Raw genomic sequence first — 26,614 nt, 5'->3', positions numbered from 1 at the left:
GCATCACACAGACAAAGTATAGAAGATAATCCATTTTCTAATTTAGTTAAATTACTAATTTCCACAAAGATAAGTCCCTCAAATAGTATTAACTGTGCTTAGAATATATATCTCCATTGAGTATTCCACTCTAGACGCATCAGCCTTCTACTGTGCTTTGATTTTATTGAACATCCATAACTGCCGTTACATCAAGAAAAAAAATTAAATCCAAACAATAAGGACTATGTATCTGTGAAAAAGTATGATTAACCATCAAGGCATGGAGTCCCAGAGCACAGATAACCCCCTGTGAGCAGAAGCAGTTGCTCTCTGGAAGTACAAGTTGATCAGAGGAAAATAAGCAGTAGCATTGCTGTATCTGTAGAAACAACTGCTCATCTGAATTCGTGGCCAGGAGAGGGGTTAGAAACCTCATCTTCTAACAGAAGTGTCTCCAAAGACTTCTGTATTTTCCAGCCGACATAATATTTCTCCCAAGTGTGGCTTAAAAATGTGCAAAAACAATTTCGTCTAATATTGGCATATATGGTTTTGAAGCATAGCGTTTTCAGACAGTGTTTGGGGAGAGTATTTTAATGGGATCGTAAGCCATTGAGAAGAGCAGAAATAAATTAAAAGTAGTTATGCTGGCAAGCAGGGTCCAAAATACAGAAGATAACTGCTTCCCAAATGAGAAGTTTTACGATTTTCAAAATGGAAAGTTCGCAGGCTCCCAATATTCCTACTGTTACAGAAAAGGGACTTGGAGAAATAGAAACAGATTATCATTTGGATACTAATATTTTCAAGATGGTGAGAGGGGCATACTCAGCTCTGTTTCTCTGGCTGCCAAACAGGAAATCTCATCACCACAGCAAAAACCTGCTGGGAAAACTAGCAAAGTAAATTCAAAAGGGCAGGAGATCATCTAAGGTTCAGACAAACAAGGAATCACCTGATTTGCACAGGGGCAAAATTGGCAAAGCAGTCTGCACCTCCCAAGAGCAGTACCAGTCTTAGCAAAGAGCTGAGAGGGAAGAAAGAATGGGCTGAAAAAACCCACTTTGTTGGGTATTCATCCCAAGGCTGCTTTTGATCCAGACAGGAGACAGATCACTAAAATCTGTCGGCATGAAATCAAATCAGCTATAATAATATAATCTATGTACATACACATAGCTGGTACAGTATTCCGTCTAACTGCCCCAATAATAGCAACACTGTTCACTGCCTCAGTGAGCATCACCAGCTGCCTTCTGTCCTTCCCCGGCCCACACTCTGCCCTTTCTGCTCAGCTGGTGGACTCAGCAGCCTTTCCGTTTTTCATCTGCTCTTTCCATCTATGTATGTTCTGACCAGCCTTTCCCTCTTGCAATGGTAGCGTACTCTTCCTTTGTGTTACCTTCAATCTATACCTGTAGAGCTGGATGGATGAGGCACCAAAGCTGCTCCTCTTCTGATCTGTGTCACTTTCGGTTTATTTCTTTTGCCGCTACTAAATAGTCTGATTTTTCCTTCCTGGGCTCTTTTTTTAAACAAAATCTCTATTTCATCCTTTCCTTTCTCAAGACTTAGTATCAGATTTACACGGAAAAAATGGATATTCTTCTCTTCAGCATCTTCCCTTCCCCATTCCTTCTTTTATTTCAACCCATCCTGTACTTTTTGTTAACTCTTTCTCTTATTCTGATTCTTCTCCTACTATCTGTTTCCTGGGTCCTACCGTTATTGCTTTCCGCTGCTCCACCAGTCCTCCTGTGATTTGTTTTTGGTTTACATGTATGCACACAGCCCTCTTCGCATTCTCCCCACAATAGCTGTGGCTTCTCCTCTACTTCAAAAGCCATCTTTGTTAATCATATTGGATTGGATTCAGCAATATCACAGTGGACAGCACCGAGGGTCACAGATCTTTTCCTGCATATTCCTTCCCCACAAGCAGTCTTTTTTTACTCCTCTGCTGGTGGAAGAGGGAGGAAAGAGTAATTCCTCCTCTCCCCACTGAAGCTTCCTTGTGCCAGCATAGCTATTACTCCATGCCAGTCCCACAACATCCCTGGGAAAGTTTCTGAAAAACCGATAGGAGAGGAAACAATATGGGAAAGACATGTGATCCTTGCATCCATCGACTATTAGGATCCACGCCATGGTTTCTTCGTAATTCCTGCACTACTGCCACTTAATTCTCAGGACTCTGGCTTTTGAATTAGTTTTCCTGCCAAACAGATCTGTTCAAAATTACTCCCTGTTGCTAGATGTAACATCTTCACTTGGCTCTTGTGCATCTTGATTCTTCCTCAGCTTTTGATACTGTGATTCACTATATAGGGTAGTTATGTTTTTCTTTGCCCCCTTTCATATCTAACCATTCTTTCAAAAGGTTTTTTTAATGGCTGTCTGTTTTATGTCTTTTTGAAGGTGCTTTCCCAGGGCTTCTGCTCTTCTTCATATCCTTCCTTCATTCTCTTGTATGATATTTTCTACCACTTCTATGTCTGTGAGTTAAAACTATCTTTACTCTTTATTATTCAATATCTTCATTGTCTCACTCACTATCACATTTGACATGACTCAGTATCACTCCAAACTTAATTGCATCAAAACAAAATACTTAGGCTTACCTCCATCTCTCCTTACCCCATTTCTCTTAACCTTGATGGTTCTCCTATTCACTCCTCCACTCAAACTCATAATCTAGGTGTTACTTTTTGATTCTGCTTTATTTTTCTCTTCCCACATTCATGCTCTTGCCAAATCTTGCTGTTTTCATCTTCTAAAGTTGACGATTTGTTCCTTTCTTCCTCCTGACATAACTAAAGTTCTTGTTCATTCTCTCATTTCATGTCTTGATTATTGCAATGATTGTCTCAATGGCCCATCTTCATCCCATCTTTCTGTAATGAATGCTGTTTTTATCGTATCTACTTTCACTTCATTTTTTCTAGAACATCACAGGCTTCCACTTAATTCTGTACTGAAATTTAAAATTCTACTTTTTCATCATTTATTACTTCACTTGAACATTCTTAGCTCTCCTTCAGCGGTGAACTCCTTCCCATTCTCTTGGTACAAGTCTCTAAATCACACATGCAGTCACTAGTACTTTCTGCTATTGGTACTTGGAAATGCTCTTCCTGTTGATTTTTAATTCCACCACAGGGTCAAAACAGCTTCTTAAAACTCTTTTCTCATGTGTTAATTGATCTCTTCTTTGGCTGTTGCTAAACCCTTTCCTAAACTTTAACTCTCTGCTTTAATCCCCTATTCTCAATGCTATTAAGAACAATAAGAGGAACCCTGCTGTATCAGACCAGTGGTCCATTTATTCCAGCATCCTGTCTCACACAGTGGCCAACCAGTTCCTCTGGAGGTTCAACAATATTCCTGTTCTCTGACCAAGCCTTGTATAAGATTGTGAATCTCTGCATAGGACACTGTCCCCAGTTATTAAGCACCTAGTTATAGGCTCTATATTAATACCACCAACTCAACTATGTAGGTTATGCCTCAAACCCCATGATCCTCTTCCAGTTACTTATTTTTAAACACAGCAAACTATATGCATCATACTCCAGAAGAAAAAAGGGAAATGGAAAAGGAGCTGCACTTGCACTGCAATAAAAATTAAACCTCCAGAAGCTTGCTACATTACATACAAAAGACAGAAGCAAGTTTTTGAAAAAAAGGTTCCACTGTTATACTTGTTCTCATTCAGCATTCTAATTGCTCATATTATTTTTCATTGTGGCCATTTTAAAAATGAATATTAAAAGGACACCCCAGTTGCCCACATATTAAAGACAAAATTTCACTCATAACAGATTCAGATCTGAAGCCAAGGAGCATCTTTTGCCTCTCATCTTCATCTCATTACGAAGTCCTCTAGCAAAATGCATCCTCATTATATTAAAAAGTAAACAGGCATTGTGGGACCCCTTGGAGGCTTCTTGCATCCTCATAAGAGCTGTAACCAAAGCCTGCATAAATGTTACTCCAAATATATACATACATTCTATCTTTGAAAGTTGCCTTCTGAATCCATGGCAAAACAATTGTGCTAACTTTACAACCTTCAGTCAGAATAGCACAATTCTTATACAATGACATTTGTTGCTATTAAAAGGAGAACCAGAAAAGCAAGGGTTTGGGGGTTGTTTTTTTGTCAGAAGTGCTAGAACAGTTTAACGAGACAATATTGTATTCAAGCAGGCACAGCAGCCTCTCACCAAAACCCACAAGGTGGGGAGCAAGAAAAAAACAACCCATTAATCTTTTATTTGTGGACTGATAGCTGCCCTAACTCTGTCACTGTTGTAGAGACAAAGAAGGACAGTGTAATGCTAAGGCACAGAGAGAGACAATACAAAATACTATATAGTCTAGATACTACTCTGCATGCTAGCAACTGCCAAATCACTGGAAGAGGAATAGCAAGTTTGACTACCTTTTGCACAAGGTCTAACAATGTACAGCAACGACTGCTCCAAAATGGAAGATATTTTCTCCAAGTGAGGGGGGGGGGGGGATACTTGTAGGAAGAATCATTCTCCTCAAGTAGCTATGAGGAAACAGCCAATATCCCAAATGGTCATACATAAGGTCACAGCCTTAAGCCATTACAGGGGTTTTTTTTGGGGGGGGGGGGGGAGCAAGGGGGAGAGCATATTCAAATTGCAGCTGACTTATGGTGACCTGCGCGGGGGCTTTCAAGGCAAGAGACGTTCGCAAGTAGCTTGCCATTGCCTGCCTCTGCGCAGCAACCCTGCTTAGCTTCTGAGGTCTGACAAGGTCAGGCTAGCCTAGGCTATCCCAGTCAGGACACAGGGGTACTAGGAAGGCTCATCTACTCATAGATGCCATTTCTGCCATGCAGTGAGCCTGGGTAACACATGCTACATTTCTTTCCAGTCTATAAGGCTGGACTTTTCGTTGACTGGAGGCAGCCAAAAAAATTACAACCAATACTATTTTTTCCAGCTTTCAGGGTTTTAATTAGTATAATTTTCTGAGTTTAACTACAATATTAAATTTCTGGAAGCTTTTAAGCCATGAGGGAATTTTTTTTCTGTTCCCCCCCCCCCAAGCAAAGAGGAAATTGGGGAGGAAATTAAAATATATTAATTACTGAACCTAACCTCATATTACCGTTTCAGCAAAATACTAAGTATATTTTACAACTTAGTTTAGAATATAACCTGTATTATGAGGCATATTTACGGAATGCAGGTTTTCTACAAGCAAAGCTGCAAATGTGCCCAATACTCTGAGTGAGCTGCAAACTAATGCACCCTAAGCTTTCTTAGCATATATATCTTAATTTTTGCAACCTGAGATGCAATTTTAAAAATGCAGACTATAGAAATTTAATTTAATTTTTGGATTTATATCCCGCCTTATTCCGCAAGCAGGCTCAGTAAAATCAAACAGTTAAAATAATATTATAAAAACAAGCATTACAAAATCAGGACAAAATAATTCTGTGTATGATTTGGAGAAAACGCTCATGCAGTCACAATAGGTAGTGTTATAGCTGGATACCAACTTAAAGTTCATAGCACTGAAACCTGTTTTAATCAGGCTGTGACAAATTTTCTTTAGCTGTAGGAGCCAGCCCAAGAATTTAGGAGTCAATCATTTCCCAACTTTCACAGCTTTGTATTTTAATGGCCCTGTTTTCTAATTATTTCTACCACGAAAACTCTTCATTGTTTCTCATCATTTTATTAAAGCTACAACAAAGTGTTGCAGCACATAAAATAAATACGGGTCAATCCTGGTTGTTATCACCATAAGCACAGGGAATGCATTCTCCAAGTCATACTTCTCGGGGGGGGGGGGGGGCATGATATAGCTGGCCCAAACTAGTGTTGCCAAGTCCAATTCAAGAAACATCTGGGGACTTTGGGGGTGGAGCCAGGAGACTTTGGGGGAGGAACCAGGAGACATTAGGCGTGAAGCCAAGATAAAGGCTGTGACAAGCATAATTAAACTCCAAAGGGAGTTCTGGCCATCACATTTAAAGGGACGGCACACCTTTTCAATTCCTTCCTTCCACAGGAAATAATGAAGGATAGGGGCACCTTCTTTTGGGGCTCATAGAATTGGACCCCCTGGTCCAATCTTTTTGAAACTTGGGGGGTATTTTGAGGAGAGGCACTAGATGCTGTACTGAAAATTTTGTGCCTCTACCCCCCAAAACAGCCCCCCCCAGAGCCCCAAATACCCATGGATCAATTCTCCATGATTTTCTATGGGAATAAATATCCATAGGGAATAATAGAGTTCCCAGCAGGCATTTCCCTCCTCTCCCCCCGCTTTCTGATGACCCTGAAGCGGGGGGAGGGCCTCCAAACCAGGGGATCCCCTGCCCCCACCTGGGGATTGGCAACCCTAGCCCAAACAAACACCAAATAACATTGGCTTTTATTTGGGTCAGCTGCATTGGTAGCTAAATTAAATCTGAATTCGGCTGAATAAATACCCAAATAATACCACACACCCCTAACTTCTCCCTAGTACTGGAGCCAAACCAGAGACCAGGTGGTTAAGAAAGCAATTCATCTACCACCACTGAATGGTTAAAGTTAATATATAAAGAAGCAATGACAAGAACATCACACACATTCACTTTTATGTCACAGAACAAAACATTCTGATGTGAAATAATAGGTAAGCTTTCTAGGATTACCCAAAAATTGTGAAAATACTAGGTACTACAATGAAATTTCTAGGAATGCAGGGATCTGAGAGTTGTGGAGCCCTGCTCTGACAAGGCACCTATTTAATGCAACTTGCTCCTCACTGCCCATAACAGTAGCAGGAGGTGTCTCTCCTTTAGCACGTGGAAGGGAGGAAACAACTGCCTGAGTTATAGCCTGGCTTTGCTGCTGCAGCATTTTCATTGTAGGTAACTACATAAAGGAAGACATTTTGTGCCTCATGAATGCACAAAATAAATGATTACAGATTAAGTTCAAGTGCCATAAATGCTAGTTTGCTGCTATTGTTTAATTTATAAAAGAAAATGGCCCTAGGCAGATGTGTGTGCATCGTCCTATGAAACACGGGAAGCACATGATAAAAGTTAAGAGTTGGGACACCCTATGAAAAATGCTCTCAATCCTTTGATTGCTCCTTGCTCTCATGAAGCAACTCAAACCCTCAAATTATTTTAATTTAGTCAGGAGGATTCACTTTCTAAGGGTGGTGTTTTTTTTAAAAAAAAATCAGTACAGACTGAACAGAATTTTGGAAACGCTTAGACTGAAATTTATTGTTATTACCATGGTGAATAGAAAGGCTATAATTCACTTGTTCTGCCCTGTATCTCCCTGATCTGACAGAGAAGAGGTACTGCAGCAAAGAGTACATTGTTGTGTGTGTTTTATAGGATAAAAGCACCTCTCTGCAGTGATCCATGTAGCAACTCTTCATTGCAGAAGGATAGAAACATGCCCATGCGCAGGGGTGGGGGGTGGGGGGGAGTTAAAATGGGAAACACATTTTACAAAGGCAAACTGAAATATATAGCTTCAAAATGTAAGAGGCTTCACTCTGAATACTTGTAAACTATATGGCTCCCTCTTGTGCTTATTATACCACATTTCACTATACAAAGAATCTGGCATTATGTGATAAACATTTGGGGTCTGTAACTAAATGCAAGCTTAGAAACCATTTTCCCACCATTATTTAAGTGGCACCTCAAGAGACCCATCCAGCCTCCTTACCTACATTTCAGGTATCGTATTATTTAAACTAACTGAGTGTGGGTCTCTGCTTGGTTAAAGGAGTTATTTTTATCAGTCAAGCCTCACACCTGCTGTTAGTTGTCAAGCTGGACTAACATTTATCTGGCAACAGGAGTGAAAGGGAAGGAGTTTCATTGCTGCCATCTGCACTTCAACTACTTATAGCAAGAAGAAAAACTTATAACTGCATTTCCCCCCCAAGGTAGTCCATTGCCTTCACTGTCCTTCAGGAAAAAAGTAAATAAAACTGGCTATCCAAATAAACATCTGAGCCTGCTGCAAATCATCTTGTTGGTTAATACAATTAAGCAGAGCGGCAGTGTAGTGTACAGACCAGGGCAACCAAACTTTAAATCCGCGCTCAGTCATAAAACTCACTGTGCGACCTTGTGCTACTCAGAACTCAACCTAAATAACCTCACAAGATTCTTTCAAGGAAAAAGGAGATGATCCCCAAGCAAGTTGCCCTGCACTTATTGAAGGAACATGGGATACAAAAGGGAATAGATTCAGGTGGGTTAGCCGTGTTGATCTGAAGCAGGAGAACAAAGTTTGACTCCAGGGGCACCTTTAAGACCAACAAAGTTTTACTCAAGGTATAAGTTTGTGTGTGCAAGCAGACTTCTTCAGATACAGACAATAAATAATAATAAAGGGAATAATAAAATGAATAGTAAGTGTAGTTGCCTCTTTTGACCCTAACTTCCAGTGTTAAGACATTGCTTTACATTTTCAGTTGCAATATATTAATTCTGCATAGGGATCCCAGCTTCTAGGTGGGACCTGGGGATCCCCCAGGATCACAGCTCATCTGCAGACATCAGAGATCAGCTCCCTTGGAGATAATGGATGATTTGCAAGGTGCACTCTATGGCATAGTACACCAATGAGGTCCCTGTCCTCCCAAGGCTCCACCCCCAAATCTCCAGGACTTTCCCAACATGGAGCTGGTAACCCTACTCCCCTATGTCCTGCCAGTGGCCGGGGGGGGGGGGGGGAGAAACCTGGCAACCCTAGTTCTGCCTCAATATTTCTCAATGTAACATGTTTACAGGCCTGACCAAACTACCTTTTTCGCTCCATAAGACGCACCTGAACATAAGACGCACCTAGTTTTTAGAGCCGTTTGTGTGAATTTAGAGGCATTTGTGTGAATATTTTGCAGTATTCGCTCCTTAAGACGCACACACTTTTCCCTCCACTTTTTTGGGGGGGAAAAGTGAGTCTTATGGTGCAAAAAATACTGTATTTCAGGGTTTATATCACTTTGGCTTAAAAGATGTTGGGTTGGATCCAGAGCAAAATTTCCATGTGAGCTAGAGCTCATGCACAAGTAGAAACGCAAGAAAAAGACCACAGTAGCTGCTTGTGCAAGCTTACTGTATCCCCCACAACATCTTGTGCCACCGATTTTTGGGCACTATGACACATATAGAAGAAAGCACTAGGTCTTGTATGAGAAGAACTGCTCTGAGTCCATTTATGTTTCTGCTTCTGCATTGCTGGATTCAAAGCAGTATTTTGAATACAACTGGTTAAAAAGAAGGATACTTTATTTGAAAGTGTACACTGTAAAACAACAGTCTTTCAACTACATTTGGTACAGAAACATATATAGGCTTTCATAGCAGCTACTAGCTATTCTCCTTCCTCATCTCGTGCAACTTTCATTCGTTTCCAACAAACCCTTCTGAATATCTTCCATACCTGAACCTTGTTGAAGACAACTCTATAGAGTTCTATAAAGGTTAGCCTGTTTATTTAAAATATTTATGTATTCACCTTTCTCCCAGGACCCAAGGCAGTTATAACTGGAAGGCCTGTGATCCTTCCAAAGGCTCATTTTATTCATAACCTGGACTGTGTCCAAACTTCTTTGAATGCTGCACTACGGCAATCATTTGCAACTGTTTTGTCCACACATGAAAATTCAGCTGTGAATTATTCTGATAGTGGAAAGACTGCATAATTTCCCTGGATACCCTAAAACACGATCATCCTAACCTGAATACAAGTTCAAGCAGTACTTATTGTATATGGCTAAAGGCTGTTATAACCGGGCACACAGGACATAAAACATGAATCAAAAACAACACTGCTAAAATAACCAGGCCTGATGTGTTTATCACACTCTATGTGAGATGAGCAAGTCTGTATCTGAGGGAACAAAAATCAGCTTCTCTGCTTCTTAAGAAACATTTAAGACCTTCAAGAACATTGTGAGAAATTTGGTTCTAGGTTCTGTATAGATGAGGCAAGGCAAAATATGAGATGGACTATCCAGAACCAAAACTCCAAGGATTTATAAATGAAAAGAAATGGTTTCTGGGAGTATTAACCAATAAGCGCAAAGCTGTTGGTATGGACTGGAATCTAACAGACATAAAACCTATTCTGATATTGTAATGTTAGATAAAAGGCTCTGACGTGATCCCTTTTAATCAATTTAAACCAAGGGAAAAATTATGGAGTTGGAGACTGATTATCTATCTGCAACAGCATCACACTTGAAAACACAACACTGCTTTATACTGAAACAGACTCTTGGTCTATCAAGGTCGGTAATGTCTACTCAGACTGGCATGGCCTTCCAGGATCTAAGGCAGAGGTCTTTAATTCACTGAGACCCCTATGCATTTTGCATATATTTCATCAGGGGGAATCTGTAAAATCCCACTGTTCAGAGAATAGTATTTCACAGATCCCCCTGATGAAGTGTATGCAAAAATGCCTATGGGTCTCTGAGAAAATTAAAATTAATTCTCCCACTGCACTAATCATCTCGTGTGCTTCGCTCCATTCTTGGCGCAGCCCCCCTTTTCTCACTCAATGTATTAGGCTGCCTTGAGTGGAATTAAAACTGGGCTCATGTAGCCTAGTACATCTGTTCTGACTGGTAGCGGTTCACCAAGGTCTTGATTAAAGGCCTGCCCTGCTTAGGTGACCCAAGGTTCTTTAACTTGAGTTGCCAAGGCAGAAAAGCTTTACAAAGTTAGTTAATTTCTTTTTATAGGCTGGCAGCGAGTAGCACTGGTATGATTCAGCAGATGGACAGAAAAGCTTCTCTGAACTTACTAGCAAAGCTGCATTGCCCACAGACACTGGCTGCAGTCCAAGACCCATACTTTAAAAATAAGCCTTCTAGAAAGCTTTCAGAAGCTTATTTGGCAACTAGTCACCATAAGGATGTATGCAAATTGAAAATATTGATAATATGAACAAATACAGAGGGCTAGTGCAAGAATTGAGATGTACTCTGAATCTAATTTTACCTCAACCAAAAGCCAACCACTATTCTCTCAGCCTCTGCCTCTCCTCTCTGTAAAGCAGGGATACCACAGAGCTACCTCACAAGCAATGGCAGACCACCTCTGAATGTCTCTTGCCTTGAAAACCCTACAGGTTCGCCATAAGTTAGCTGTGAATCCAAGGCACTTTTTCCCATACACACAGGCTGCTTCACTTTGGTGTTTTTTCACACAAATTTTATGAGGTTAAAGATTATTTTGAACTATTAACGTAAGTGAAGCATGGAATCTTACCTAAACATTTCCGAGGCTGTATATGCTCCCATATCTTACGCCTTGTGATTTACAAGACATAGGATATTTAGGTGAGATATCCAAAGGCAAGCTATTCATAATTAAACAGAAAAAGTAGATTTACACCCAAGATTGGGAGTCTGAAATGCCATCTTCAGCATTCCAACCCCACCAGGAGATGTCACCAAGCACAACCATCTGGATTCATTCCTAGACTGCCCCTAAAATATCCAATGCTTACATGCAATGGTATTTACTTGCACACAGGTCCAGCTCTCACTACATATGGCTGCCTGCATCCCTTTTTAAGGTCTGGCAATCACAACAGACATCGCATCATTCAAAAAGCACTAAAAGGGCAGGATACAAGCTGATGTTCACTATCTGTGATCACTGTGCCTGCCCCAATTCAAGCAAGGACAAGACCATACTGCTTCCATGACTTTCACGCAACATGCATGTGAAAGAATATACCCAAGATGCCCTATTGTTCCTCCAATGTACACATTTCACTCAGGAACAGTGACAAGATGATGATCACACTTGTCTGCTTTCAAATATCAGTAATACACATAATCTAGATATCATTCAATGGTATGCTTTACTAGCTTTTGACTACAATGACATATGGCAGTGATGAAGACTGGTTAACCCATCAGTAAAAACAACATTAGGTGCCTAGTATTGCCAGTTTTTCTTTAAAAAGCCAGAACTTATTATGACACTGGTATCACAGCAACATCACACCTTCTGTTCCACAGAGGGAGACAAATATGAATCTCCCAACCCATCAAAGTTCTATCACAGTATTCTAGATCAGCCCAGACTACTTGGCTTTTTATTTAAGTGTCCCAACTAATACATACCATCAAGCAGTAGTAATGCAGCAAAGCAACCTGAAGGAAAGGGTAGTCTTTACAAAACACAGAGAACGAAATAAAGGGGACTAGGCTCAGGAGATCAACAGTAACACTATGGAAACCCAGTACTGACATTTTTCATATCCTCTGAAAAAAAAAAAATCTCATGCAGCTTTAAAGGCAAACGGGGACTCTTTTGTCTAGCTTGCTTTTCAAAGTGTTTTTATGATGACATTCGGTATAGAACTTCCATTTCAAAATATTTAAAAAGTTGGAAATAATTGCAAAATAGACATTAAAATTCAATAAAGACAGGAAGGAAGTAGATTATGTTTCAACTGAGATTTTGTCCCATTAAATGGTGTTGATAGAAACATGTTGCTGCAGGGTGCGCCTATCTGTATACTGAAAACATTTTCTGCAACCGAGTTTTGAAGAAGGCTGAAGAATTACCTAAGAAGTGCAGCTTGTTTGGTGCAGTGGTTTGAATGCCAAACTAGGATATGGGAGACCCAGATTCAAACCCCAACTCTGCCAAGGAAACTTGCTTGCTTTGGGCCACTCAATATGCTCAACCTTACCTACCTCACAGGGCTGTTGTGAGGATAAAACGGACAAGAGAAGAGTAAATGCATTTTAATATGCACGTAGTAAAGGCTGACAAAATGTTCTGTTGGTGCACTTTGACTGAATCGCCATGTTTGAACAGTTTTCCTATGTTAGACACAAAGACTTCATTACTCATAGGTAGCTTACGTTACACTAGGTTCAAGGGTAAAAATAACTGGATGGCAAGAAGCTGGCTGTGTGCAGCCAACAAAAAGTGGAAACTGTAAGGTATACTGATTTCACTGGTTTGTAAATTTTGATTACAGTCAAACCTATGGCTTTAGATGGCACCAAACTGGGTTAAGTGTGCAGACTCTTATCTGGGAGAACCGGGATTGATTCCCCACTTACAGCTGCTGGAACGGCCTTGGGTTAGCCATAGCTACCATAGGAAGTTGTCCTTGAAAGGGCAGCTGCTGTGAGAGCCCTCTCAGCCCCACCCACCTCACAGGGTATCTGTTGTGGGGGGAAAAGATAATAGGCGATTGTAAGGTGCTCTGAGTCTCTGGTTCAGAGAGAAGGGCGGGGTATAAATCTGCAGTCTTCTTCTTAAGAATTTTATTTCTGTGCTAACTCAATTTACTCCCCAGCCTGGCAATGCAGACAAGCTCAGACATAGAATACTTTACTGCTGCAGCAAACTATTTTCCCCCTTAAATGCAAATATCTGCTTCATTCACTAGCAACAAGAATGAAAATATACATCTGATTTATCTAAAGGTATGCCTCTTTTAGTAATGTGCACTAAGAGAGGAACAGAATGGTGCCTAAGAACAAGCAACAGGTAGGCATGCAGGACAGTGAGCCAACTTCCTGAACAAGGGAGCTTTGGGCTGATACAGCTAGCATCATTTCAGATTCTTCAACAACCATGCTGCTGGAGAAGTCTTTTTGTAAAAAAAAAAAGGAACATGATGTTCACATGACTCCCTGCAAAAAAGTAGCTTTGATTATGTCTCTGCCAATTAACAAAAAGAACTGGAGAGAGAAGCTCTCATTCAATCACTACTGCAGGACTGATACAGATGCACCATATCTGGCAGCTTTGTTGCTAAGATTCCATCACACAGTGACAAAGACACAGCCCCAGATTGGGCTATATGCATTCTCAATGGCTAGAACCCAGCATGAGCAGGGATAGAATGGACACCCCTCCCCAGTGCTGCCCTAAAGGCACCCCCCTCCTACAGCTTTTCTCCAAGAAGTACATAAATGAAAAGATTGTATTTAGGAGGAAATGATGTGGTGAAGGCAAAATTTGCCATCCACACACTCTCCTTAACTGAAAGAGACCCCCATATGAGTTGCAAATGTGCATCTGGGAACACAGCAGGAATAGCTTCAATGCAACAGAAGCATTAAACAATAAATGTATTAACAATAAGATTACATAATGAAATAATTATTTGAGCACTGCCTTGACAAACAACAAGAATCTCTTTGCAGCACTCGGAACTACTCTTTGTTGTATCATGATTTCACCCAAGCACAGTTGTGGCTTCAATGTCGCACTCTTACCTGAATAACTTTGTAGAAATAGGCATACTGTCGAGCAGTATTTTTATATTGGCTGAAAACATCATGAATCGCCTGAGTTGACTGAAGATACTGAACCTCGTCTTCTTCGAAGTAAAGTGGGGTATTGTATTCACTTGGGAGAGTCTGGATGTAAGGCAGCCAGAAAGAATTAGGGTTGTATCGTTCACAAAGAAGATGGAATGCTAATGTGATGTTACCCATGGCTTGGAGAATTCGGTCTTGGGAATACAAGGACCCTTAGGAAAAAATGAACCCACAAGGAAACTTAGTCCCTTCGAAACACAAATTCCCAACTCAATTTATGACGAAAGTGAGGTTAGGCTGTCATTTTTTTTAATCTTATAACAGATCATTATATGGCTCTAAAACATTTAAACAAATCTAAAAAACACTGGTCAACTGCTCATACAAAGATATTATAAGCAACATAGCACTGACTGACTTCTCAAAGACCTTAGGGAACTTACACATGGAGTATTGGACTGAAGGTACTTGATACAAGTTAAATTTATCACCACAGTATTAAAAGTGTTCAAATGGGTATCAGGAAACAGAAAGGCAAAGCATGACCCTTTCTGAGCCTTGAGTTTCTTTAAGCGGTTATAAGCTCACTAGCCATTTCTATTTGCCATGTAAGTGTTAATGAATAACTTCCCAATAAATGTACTGCAAGCATATCAGTAATATACTCAGAAACTCTTCTTACCTAAGACTGAATTTTTAGCCGACTCCACAGTCATCAGCAATTTTCTAGGAACCCAGAGAAAAAGTTCTTCAGCCTAGAATAGCAACAAAAACATTCAGTCAGGTACATCTGGCATATGTAAACATACAGCATTTAATTAGGAATTTTACTCTCCTCACCAATACCATATTCCAGGCTTTAAAGAGGCTAGCAATTGTTCTCCAGCAAGGACCCAGGTGAACAAGTACCTGAGCTGCAGGAAAATCTGGCCAAGTACTGCCACTGGCCCATGCATCTTTCAAGAGATCAGACTTTGACACTTCATGCTGTGTGCACATACCTCTGGCTCTCATTAGACCTAAGGGCTATTAGCAACATTAAGGATAAAACAAGGAAAAAACAGCTACCCAGAATGTTGTCCATTCCTGGCTAGTAAGCACTCAATAAGCATGTGCTCTATATTTCCAAGCAGGAAAAGAAGCATAGTCATCTTATTTATTTATTTTATTCGATTTATATCTCACCCTCCCCGCCAAAGCAGGCTCAGGGCGGCTTAAAACATAAGATTCCAAGAACAATAGATTAGTAGTATTAATAAATAATGCTTTCAATAATAAATACATTCAATAATAAATAACAAGGCTCAGGGCGGCTTATAACATAAGATTCCAAGAACAATAGATTAGTGGTATTAATAAATAACACATTCAATAATAAATAATAATTAAAACAGTTAAAACAGAAAACAGATTATTAAATTGGTGCTGTTCTGATGGCGGCAGAGGCCTTCTTCCACAGCTCTTAAATACTGGTGGCAGTCAATCTTGGGCAGCCTTTGCCCCGACAAAAAGGGGAAAGAGAAGCAAGCAAAGTAGGGGACAACACAAGGCCATCTAGCAGCAATATTTTAAATATTTTATCCACTAAAGCATTTATATCCACACCTTTCCCTACAGTTCAAAGTGGTTTACAAACACCCAATTAAAACCAGCAATAAAACACCAAATCCTCCCCGTCCCATAAACTTTCATTTTCTTCTTCTCTTTCCTCTTAGCAGAGGTGCTAGGAAGAAAATGCAGCCCAAGTTTCCAGCTACAAAGAGATCCAACGAAGAAAGCCGATGGCACGAACCAAGCAAGTAAAAGGGAGGACAGGTGGCCAGACCCTGAATTTTGTATTTTGTGAATTTTGTGTAGCAGGATTGGATTAAATTAAGTACTGTTTAAGAGTGCACTGTTACCAGTCAGATCCCAAATCTTTTATCAAAACTAAACATCTTTCTGTTGGTTTAATACAATTTAGCAAACCAATAAAGGCAGGAATGCATTTCCTCTCATTCAGTGCTTTTCCAGATCTGGATCTGTGGTTGTGACAAGGTACAACGATCATACCTGACGCAAGCTAGCTCAATCTTGTCAGCTCTCAGAAGCCAAGCAAGGTTGACCTTGGTTAGTATTTGGATGGGAGACCACCAAGAGGCAGGCAATAGCAAACCACCTCTGAATGTCTCTTGCCTTGAAAACCCTCTGTGGTTACAACAAGACGGCTCTGACTTGCTAAGCACTTTCTACCACCACACTGAACAAATCTCTAATGCTCCTATACATCAACAAAGAGGCCAAAAATAAACAGGGGGGACTATCCGAGAATGCTCCATATATCATCCAGAAGTGAATGATACATAAATGTAATAAACAGATCCAGAACTGTGCATTTGAAAGCACAGGTCACCTGTTGGCAGATGGACATCAAACTTTCTCCCATCCAAAAGCCAATTAACTCTTTTTGAGGGGGTGGTGGTGGAAATGAAGAGAGAAGAGAGTACCTAGGAAGATCTCCAGATCTGATACATGGGTTGGACAGAAACAGCTACTAAGGAATCATAACTAGGGAGTAACAAGTGTCCCAAATCAAACCTGCTCCAAATTCAGTCTTCTAAATACATTGCACAAAACAAACAGTTGATCAAATGATCTTTTCACATGCCAGGTACCTTTACCAGTTACCTTCTACTCACTTTTATCTCTCTTGTAGCTTTCAAACCAAAGCCCTCTTCACTAAAGTTGGCCACTTCAAAACCCTCTGTGGATGCACCATTCTCTCCAGCCCACTTTATTAGCTCAGCAAAATAATCTTCTCTTTTTCCATCAAAGGTGACAGACAAACCTATGCATACATTTGATGTCAAAGGGAAAAACATGGTAAGCCTTCCACATTGGCAAGCTAGTCAACATGCTAAGTGTTGTTCTACTGCAAAATTACCCAGAATTCATATGTGCATAGTAGCTTGACAGTGCATGATAGATATTTTAGTCTACCAAGAGAGGCAGTTCTCAGAGTACAAGAGAGACTTGGCAAAAGAAAGTGTTAGGAAAGCACAGCCCTTTGATAGTTTGTACTAACTAGGCCAGGCTGTGCAACACAAACCATTCTCTGCCAATCAATGTCACATGGCCTCTGAGATGCCTGAAGCATTGATTGGGTCAATGCTTCAGTTTGGCAAGATAATGAACTTATATCACTTTAGACCCAGGGGAACTCAAAAGAGCTCTCACCTTAGTGCACACAGTAGTTTATTTAAGTGTCTTATTTCTTATTTTGTGTACCACATGTAAACTAAAAACACATTATTTATTCTAGTTCTACCACAAAAGAACAAAAATAAATCTTACATACATCTCTGCAAAAAGAAAAACACAGCAAATAAAGGAAGTCTTCACAGGAGTAGTTCTAAGAAGTCTAAATAGTTTATGTGATGCACACATGCACAAACAGCTGAATGCAAGGATTGTCTCCAAAGAAAATTCTGGTTCTCACAAGGCACGAAGTAGCAAACACTGTGAAATGGGACTGCCTAGTGCCTACGCTCTGTACCTCAACCACATTCTAAGAAGAAACATTCTCTTCAAATATTGTCATTTGGCTTAAGATGCTACCCACCTTTATCCTCCAGAATTAAATGCCAAATAATTATATATGTCACAGTGCTACTTGCAAATGATGAATAATTAGTATTAGCTAAATATGGAACAGTTCAACAGCTGCAAACTCGTAGACGATTTTGCCCAAGATCAACAGTTGTATGTTTTAATAGAAGAATTTACAAATTTTATAAACTTTTTTTTAAACGCCATATGTAATAACTGAGTATTTAATAATACTTGAAAGCGAATCTGTAAAGTGAGGTCCATTATCCCTATCCCTTCTACACCAGCTGATCCTTTTCAAATGCCTGAGTACAATCAGTGTCACCTCTTTGAGGAAAGGCGAAACACTGCGACATTTTAAAGTTCAGAACGTATATCAATTTCAGAGGCTGCTTTTTTAAAAAAATAACATTTCTGATCATGAGCAGCTAAAGGGCTCTTTTCTCATTTACCTTTCTGTTTTTTGCGGATTCTCTCAACAAGCGCTCGAATCTGCTGATATTCTTCCCACTCCTTTCCAGGACCTGCAGTTGGACTGCTGCATTCTGGAAGCATAAATACAGAAATAATGCTCTGCTCAATTCTATTTAGCCTTTCCCCTTTTCTCAACATCAAGAGAATTATATATGGATAAGTAACTTCAATTTCATAACCTTCAGTTAGGCAATCATACCGTAACTTTTAAGTTTGCAGAAGACTAATGTCTGGCAAATTTCAGGACTCAAGGGTAGAACCTGGACAGATTACTCTGAAGCTTTCATTTTCAAGTTAACCTATTCAACTGAAATTAACTCAGCATTGGCCCTTTCCCACATTTATTCATATCCTCACCTGCCTCAGAAGAGTTAAGGATATTAAACTTACTCTGTAATAATTCACTAATTAGATTCAGCATTTCTTTCGGCGAGACCACTGCAGTAGCTCCAGTACCCGACTTCTGAGTTTTCACTCTGCTTTTCTTCCCCATCTTCCAACTTGAAGAGAATAGTAGTTAAATAAGCACAGGTTTTTTACTACCACACAAGCTCTCTTTTGCATATCATTTTTTTTACTGCAAATTCCATAATATTAAATATTTTGGAAAGAAAAAGGGAGGAGAAAGTAGATAGAAGCCAGCAAATATTTGAAAAAGTTCAAAAATACATTTCAAAACTTTTGGAAAAGCATCATTTATCTCCTATAACTTAATCATACATTCAAGTACCATGTATATCAGGATAACCCTTTAGTAGGCCAATACATCTGTTAATCATACTAGTGCCCGCACTAGTCCATCTATATACTATTAATCACCCATGGTCTCCAACTGTGGAGAGCTAAATCCACTGATTGGAACCACATGGAGGCTAAGCAGATCTTTCTGCACACTTGGAGGGACTCCCCAGGTGTGCAGAAAAGTCTGATTTTGTAAAAAAACACACACACACACACACTGAAGGCCAGGAGTTGGGTTCAGCAACAGTGATGCAGCCTGAGAGTACTGTTGGGCTCAGTAGCAGCCATAACGTTCAGGAAGTGCATGGGGCATGCTGCCAGTAGCAGCAATAGCTGTGCTGAGGAGCCACACTGAGTCCAGCAGCAGCAGTGCAATCTAGGAACCCAGTGGGCTATGCTGCTGACTGCAGCAAAGCCCCTGGGTTGCACAGGGCCAGGCACAAAAGTGGCTGGGGGAAAGCCTCTGCTGGCTAGTTTGGAACAGCTCCAGATGAGCCAGCAAAAACTACCCCCCCACCCGAGGCTCACCTGGAGCTGCTCCAGGATAACCAATACACCACCAATCCAGTGAGCTGCCACACAGATTTGGGAGGAGAGACTATGCTGGCTCACCTGGAGCTGCTCCAAGTGAGCCGCAGAGAGCTGCTGGGCAGCCTGGAGCTTCACAGTGTGTGTGTGGGGGGGGAGATTGGATTCCCACACATGAGTCCTGCTGGCCCCCACTCATGTTGTTGTTGTTCAGTCGCACAGTTGAGTCCGACTCTTTGTGACCCCATGAAAAAAGTCACGCCAGGCCCTCCTGTCTTCCACCATCCTCTGAAGTCTGCTCAAATTCATGTTTGTTACATCAGCAACGCTATCCAGCCATCTCATCTTTTGCCATCCCCGTCTTCTTTTGCCTTCTGTCTTTCCCAGCATCAGAATCTTCTCCAGTGAGTGCTTCCTTCTCATTTGGTGGCCAAAGTATTTGAGCTTTAGCTTCTGACCTTCCAGGGAACAGGGTTCATTTCCTTTAGGACTGACTGATTTGATCTTCTTGCAGTCCAAGGGCCCCCACTCATACAAACTATTATATCTTAAATGTCTAAATAAACTGGGTTTTGATTCCCCCCAAGGCAGATGCTCAGCAGCAAAACAAGAATGAACTCTGTAAGAATAAGCTGCAACAACATTTGATGACTTACACGCCATCAGAGGATAGCGAAGAATTCTCATTTTCAAAATTAACAGCCAATGATTTCAACAGAATTTATGCTTACATATATATTGACTAGAATGTGGTCTAGCATGAATGGTGCTACCACAACATAAGACTTAAAATGTTTTATTCTGCTAGTCACGTTTACCTTATAAATCTGTGGAAAACTACAGATATCTTTTCAAAGCAACCCCCTCCCCCCAAAAAACTGTCAATGATGATAAATATGCTTAGTTACATGCAGCAAAGTTGAATATCCAAATATAGAGGGTCGAACTAACTTGGCACCAACTAACATGTAAAAAAAGTGACAGCAAGAGGTGAACCAATCTCCCACTCTAAATCTTGCTGGCAAAGATGTTCAGCTTTGAACTTCTGTTCCACCAAAAATCTCTCCTTGATGAGATGCAAACATATTCTCTTTCTACCCACACATCAGTTTTAGGAAACAAAAAAAAATATTTTCCCTCAAAAGGCACTCACTTTGTAGTAACTTCTCTTAGGAAAAAAACTGTATGAAAACAGATTTCTTAAACATATCTGCAAACTCATTAGTATATGGTTTTGCAATCCTATTTATTACTAATGCGCCTTTTAAAATGTGATAGTAGTATCAGAGAGAAAAACATGCTTGCTGCACAATCCACTGATCAAAAGCAACAATTATCCCAAAATCCTTATCAGAAAACAGAGTATAGCACAGGCAAGTCTAAAAAGAATCCATGGATTATTTTAATCAGACTTCACATTAACGCATGTGCATTAAAACAAATATTGTTATTCAAGACATTATGGGACACACACTACATCCAAAGAGCAAGAACCAAACAAAATACTGCTATGATTTGATCTGACTTTTTAAAATGAGTGAATACTAACATAAAAAACTGCTAAAGGAGTAGCTGTAAATCTAAATCCAGGTATATATAAAAAAAAACTTCTGCTGGCATCCAAATTTGAGCATACTTTCAAGATTATTATTACATATGAAATGGCATTTTATCACATAGAATGGCTTCAAACAATCTGTTTGGTTCACTGGGGTTCAATTCTCCTCTCTAGTAAGCAAAAGGAGACCCTATGCACTGCAAAATTCATACTGTTCTTTTAAAACATTGCCAGAGTAACTAAAGGAGGATACTTCCAAACAGGAAACATGAAAGATTCATAAGTTGCAAAGCAATCTGTACGAAGCACGTGGTACCACTTTGAATTCACCTAGTAACATTCAATGCTTCAGTGAAGAGCACAGAACAACATACTGACTGATCATGCATTCCATACTGTCAAATGTTCGAAGAACAGGAAATCAGGGGCCTTAGTTCAATAGCGGCGATATCATTATTTGGAAGTCCAGAAATACTGGTTACTAGCTAAGCCAGAGCAAGATCCTAATCACAAATCATGAAGTTCTTCACCACTGACTTGGGTTTATACTAGCCAAGGGACACTTGTTGAAGACTTTCACCAACAGCCTCAGCTACTCCTCTGCAGAAACTTCAGACAAAGGGAAAACGCCTAGCAGGAGCCCAGCTCTAATTTAATTCATGGAACCAAACTAAATAAAACAAAGTGCAGAATGTATCTACAGAAAGTAGTCCTACTCCTTATATTGCACACATCTCCTAATGAAAGTCTGCTCCCATTTTTAATACCACATAGCCACACACCCACATAAAGTGGAATGTGACAGTATAAAAATCCACAAGTATGACACTATCACTAGGCACGCTGAAGTTAGATGGAATCCCTTTGGAAGCAGACAGATCCAAGAACAAACATTTTGTAAGTGTTCTGATTCTTCAGGGTATAGCCAGCTAAATCCCCAACATTTTCTTACCACATTTCTAACTTCTTTCAAAGTCCACACTAGGATAAAGTTAATTATTTATGGAGTACGAGATCCAAAGATTATTTTAGAAGGGGAAAAAAGAGTAGCTTTTAACACTCTAAACTTGTTTAGAGTTGGTTTCACAACATAAAAGTTTACCCAGATGTAATCTAAAAGTATTACTTACATGTTCAACTAGTATGCTATGTCTATGACAGCAAGACTGTATTATATTTTGCATATACTGCCAAGAGTTGAAAGCAATACCTAAGTCAAAGGCTATGCTTAGGAGTCCTGAGATTCTCAGAGTTATAGAGAAGAGTTTGAATACATATTGAAGAATCCTTTGGATTCCCAGAAACCAATCAGAGGACACAGAAACCAAAAGAAAGCAATCTGATTAAATTGAAGACATGGCCTTCAATATGCCCCGATTTCTTAAGAACATAACTGCGCCAATGGATTGAACCAAATGCCCATCCAGACCAGTTCTCTGTCTCAATAGGGGCCAGTAAGATGCCCCTGAAAAGCTCATAGCAGAACATGGTAAGTGATTTCTAGCTAGTCTTCAGCATCTAACAAAGATGTGCTGCCACTGAACATGGAAGTTCCTTTTTTCTTGTGGGCAACTGCCAGTAATCTATGAATCTGTGTTGCATTTTTACCATCTCTATATGCTGCTTCGAGTACTGCACTATTGCAAAGTATGCAGGAATTTAGGCCACCAGCAATAGCCAGTATGTGTTGCAATCTCCCTAAATTAGTACTTGAGCTGATGTAACTTACACATGAAGCTGTTCCTTCATCGTCTTTTCACAAAGTAGCTAGATGTTCATAACACAGTAGTTTAACCAGAACCTTTATCTTACAAAGATTCTTCTGGTGTTAACTATCACAGCAATTTTGCCTGCAATTCAAACTAGTTCTTCTCAAAACAACTTAAACTGGCCTGTAAAAACAACCTTGGGTAGCAAAGCCTTCAGATCTCAAGGAACAGGATTCTTGTTAAACTCAAGCACTAGTTATGTGTATTGTCTTGGTACATACACCATATGGTAGGTTTATCACTATTGCTGTTCTAGCTTTTGCATATTAATGTTTTTAAATATTATATGGTACTCGGAGCGCTCAGAAGGATAGGATAGAAAAGGATAAAAATAAACCTCATGCTTAAAAACTACATGTAATCCAGTCGACAACAACTAAAATCAATGGGAAATTTGATATTAATAGAATTAATCCCAACAGGTCTCTACGGAAACAGCATCTACAATTACGAAATAAATGACGGATTACAGCCACAGTACTCTAATGCAAAAACTCATACCTAAAATTCATCATATTAAGTAAAATCCTTCTAGTAGTAGTTCCTTAAAATCAAGCATGCTTTTCCAGAGCTTACATAGGAGGTAAAACCTTAAAGAGAATTAGTGAGTGGTCAAAGCATCATACTAGGGCCTGGGAAAACAAGGAATATCTCCTGAAGTAGCCCAACTGGAGAACCTTCAGAAAAACCAGACACCTAATGTATTAGCATGTTAGAACCTGTGAGCAGTACATGCTACACGTACCTATGGAAGAAGAAATACATTTAATAGGGTCAAAAGGAGATGTCTTAAGCACATCAACCATACCATATGCTTTTAAACAAAAATCCCAAAGAATCACCATTCCTAGTAGCATGTTGTCAGTTTTTTTCTCCTTACACTTGTTTGGTGCTGTGTGTGCACATCAAGTTGGGTTGAAAGATGCTAAATGAACAAAGATTTCATGAAGCGTGAAACGGGATCTATGTAAAAACTGACAGCTGAGAACCTTCAGCTAAGATGTAATTCTGTTACCAAAACACTGGGTAGACAACAGATACACACTGACCTTCTATCCCCACAGCAGTTAAGGACAAAAAACGACAGGAAAGGGGATCTCCCACATTACAGTTATCCATATACACCATTCACCAACATTCTATCCAGATGAGATACAAAATGGAAAAATATTGCAAAGCAACAAAAAAGGCAGTGCAAAGGAAAGCAAAGCATGAATTTCTCAAAAGCGATGGTGATAAACTACTGAAACAGAATGAAATGTTTAAAGAGATAAGTACAGTGACTCCTTAAAAATACGGCTGTCACTGGTTAAAGCTATAAATGGGATGGGAACTTTTATGTTAACCAGACGATCAAGGAATAGCTTATGTTCAATCATGAGCATGAGCCAAAAATGAAAAAGATGCATTAATAGAAAGCAAAGAAATTGAACCACCACATACACAAACATGACACACAGAAGTACAAGCTTTACATTAGCAATAGGTTTAAGTGGGATCTCTTAGAAAGCCAAGCACAGCTGGACAATATTAAGTTTGACAGAGAAATGAAATAGCCACTAAAATCAGAAAAAAGATGCTCAGCCATAAGGCCCATGGAAAGGAGGAGCAAAGCTGACAAATTATTGTAAAAACTGAATTTAGTGTCAGTACTAAGAAAATTATAGTTCAAATCAAAGGTCAGAACTATTGAGTGTGCAGAGTTAGAAGGTAGAAATTAGAAATAAGACTTGTAAGGGAGAAATTTTTTTACTAATTAGCAGGTATGAAAACTGAACTGCACAGCAAGTAATGATGGGAACTGGGAGATGGGGACACCATAGGAAAACATTACAAAGGAAAATAAGCAACATTTCGGTTAAAAAAAGCAGACTAGGAGATTTTATGGCACAGCAGCAGCTTGTGTTATGCATTATCTGGACACAATGAGAAAAAAATGATAAAGAGATTAAAGGCAGTAATGCCAAAAGGAGCATTGACTTGAAGAGGACAGGTGGACTACTGTGGTGGAAGTTCTTACCTAATAACTACAACAGAAAGAGAAAGAAAGGGCCAGAACACTGAACAGGAGAAGTGAGAGGCAGCAAAGAGACAGAAACAGCAAGTTAGGAATGGATCAGGGTATAAGAATGTCAAACATGAATGACAGGAAGGGACTGCCAAGAAGGAGGGCATTAAAAATAAACATCTTGGTTGTAAAAATAAGGGAAAATAACAATTTTTTTTAATTTTAAAGGGTTTCTAATCCTTCAAAATGGCTAAATTACACAAACAAAAACATGCACACTAGATTCTCCATAAGGAAGACTGAAAACAAAGTACACAAATAATAAACAAAAAGTACCACAGAGGTGGGCAGAGGAAAGGAAAATAATAGCACTGCAATCAGAGCTCAAATTTGATGCCAGCTTGTTTGGCAGCAAGTTCTACCAAATTTAATACAACCCACACAAAGGTAAACATGAATACGGTTTGTAAGATCTAACTTTGAGTCATCGCCAACCATTTTCACTACTGCTTAGCGAGTAACCCTCCCCCCTCCAACCATTTAAATTACTTCCAAAAGTACCTTAGAAAAGCATCAGAATTAAAACAAATTAGATCATAAAATTTTATTATATTACAGCAATTGGTACATACCAGGGGGGCCAAAGTTGCTTAACATAACAGCCACACAGAATAAATATCAAATGTTTCAGAGCCGAAAGACAAACATCAGATGTTTGACAGCCGCAAGGAAGGAAAGGTGGAAAGAAAGCAAATAGATGGGGGGAGGAAGAAGTGGAAAGAAAGCAACTTTAACTATAAATGCATTCTCCAAGATGCCAGGCGGCCTGGCTTGGAGAAGCAATTCAAAGAGACAAATGCCTTCTCCAAGCCAGCCAATGAGGTGGTTGGGGGCTTTGAGAGCCACACAATATCTGTGAAAGAGCCACATGTGTTTCCTGAATCACAGTTTGGCCACCCCTGGTATATATATAAATCTAACACCTAGAAAGAAACTGCTTGAGTAGAAAAGATCCTAGAGGGCTGCCTCTCTCCACACCAACCACCTTCATACTGTTGAACCAGATTGTGACTGAAGAACATAAGAACATAAAAGAAGCCATGCTGGATCAGGCCAATAGCCCACCCAGTCCAACACTCTGTGTCACACAGCGGCCAAAAAAATCAAGTACCATCAGGAGATCCACCAGTGGGGCTAGAAGCCCTCCCACTGTGCCCCCCACAAGTACCAGAAATACAAAGCATCACTGCCCCAGACAGAGAATTCCAACAATAAGCTGTGACTAGTAGCCACTGATGGACCTCTGCTCCATATGCTTATCCAATCCCCTCTTGAAGCTGGCTATGCATGTAGCAGCCACCACCTCCTGCGGCAGTGAATTCCACGTGTTAATCACCCTTTGGGTGAAGAAGTACTTCCTTTTATCAGTTCTAACCCGATTGCTCAGTAGTTTCACTGAATGTCCCGTGAGAAAGGGAGAAAAGTACTTCTTTCTCTACCTTCTCCATCCCATGCATAATCTTGTAAACCTCTATCATGTCACCCCGCAGTCACACTGAATGGAAACGTGAAGGGCCTAGTTGGGATGAACAAACACGGTGTTATGATCGTGTGAATAGGGAGAAAAGGGGAAGAGCGGGA

At 40.0% G+C, this 26,614-nt stretch overlaps 1 protein-coding gene across 1 annotated transcript in view; it reads right to left on the bottom strand.

Moving 5' to 3' along the window:
* The window catches only part of SETD3 (SET domain containing 3, actin N3(tau)-histidine methyltransferase), a 56,958-nt gene that overhangs the window by 29,798 nt on the left and 546 nt on the right, over positions 1-26,614 (bottom strand). Inside the window, exons 2-6 of the mRNA XM_060262902.1 lie at positions 18,760-18,869; positions 18,348-18,440; positions 16,986-17,134; positions 14,990-15,062; positions 14,263-14,519 (exon numbers count right to left, since the gene is read on the bottom strand). Of these exons, the coding sequence (XP_060118885.1) occupies positions 14,263-14,519; positions 14,990-15,062; positions 16,986-17,134; positions 18,348-18,440; positions 18,760-18,869 (682 nt within the window). The remainder of the gene's footprint in view (positions 1-14,262; positions 14,520-14,989; positions 15,063-16,985; positions 17,135-18,347; positions 18,441-18,759; positions 18,870-26,614) is intronic.

The sequence above is a fragment of the Heteronotia binoei genome, chromosome 21, assembly GCF_032191835.1.
Source record: "Heteronotia binoei isolate CCM8104 ecotype False Entrance Well chromosome 21, APGP_CSIRO_Hbin_v1, whole genome shotgun sequence".
Classification (NCBI taxonomy): Eukaryota; Metazoa; Chordata; class Lepidosauria; order Squamata; family Gekkonidae; genus Heteronotia; species Heteronotia binoei.
Note: the sequence above shows the minus strand (reverse complement) of the source record. Positions and strands in the feature narration are given on the sequence as shown.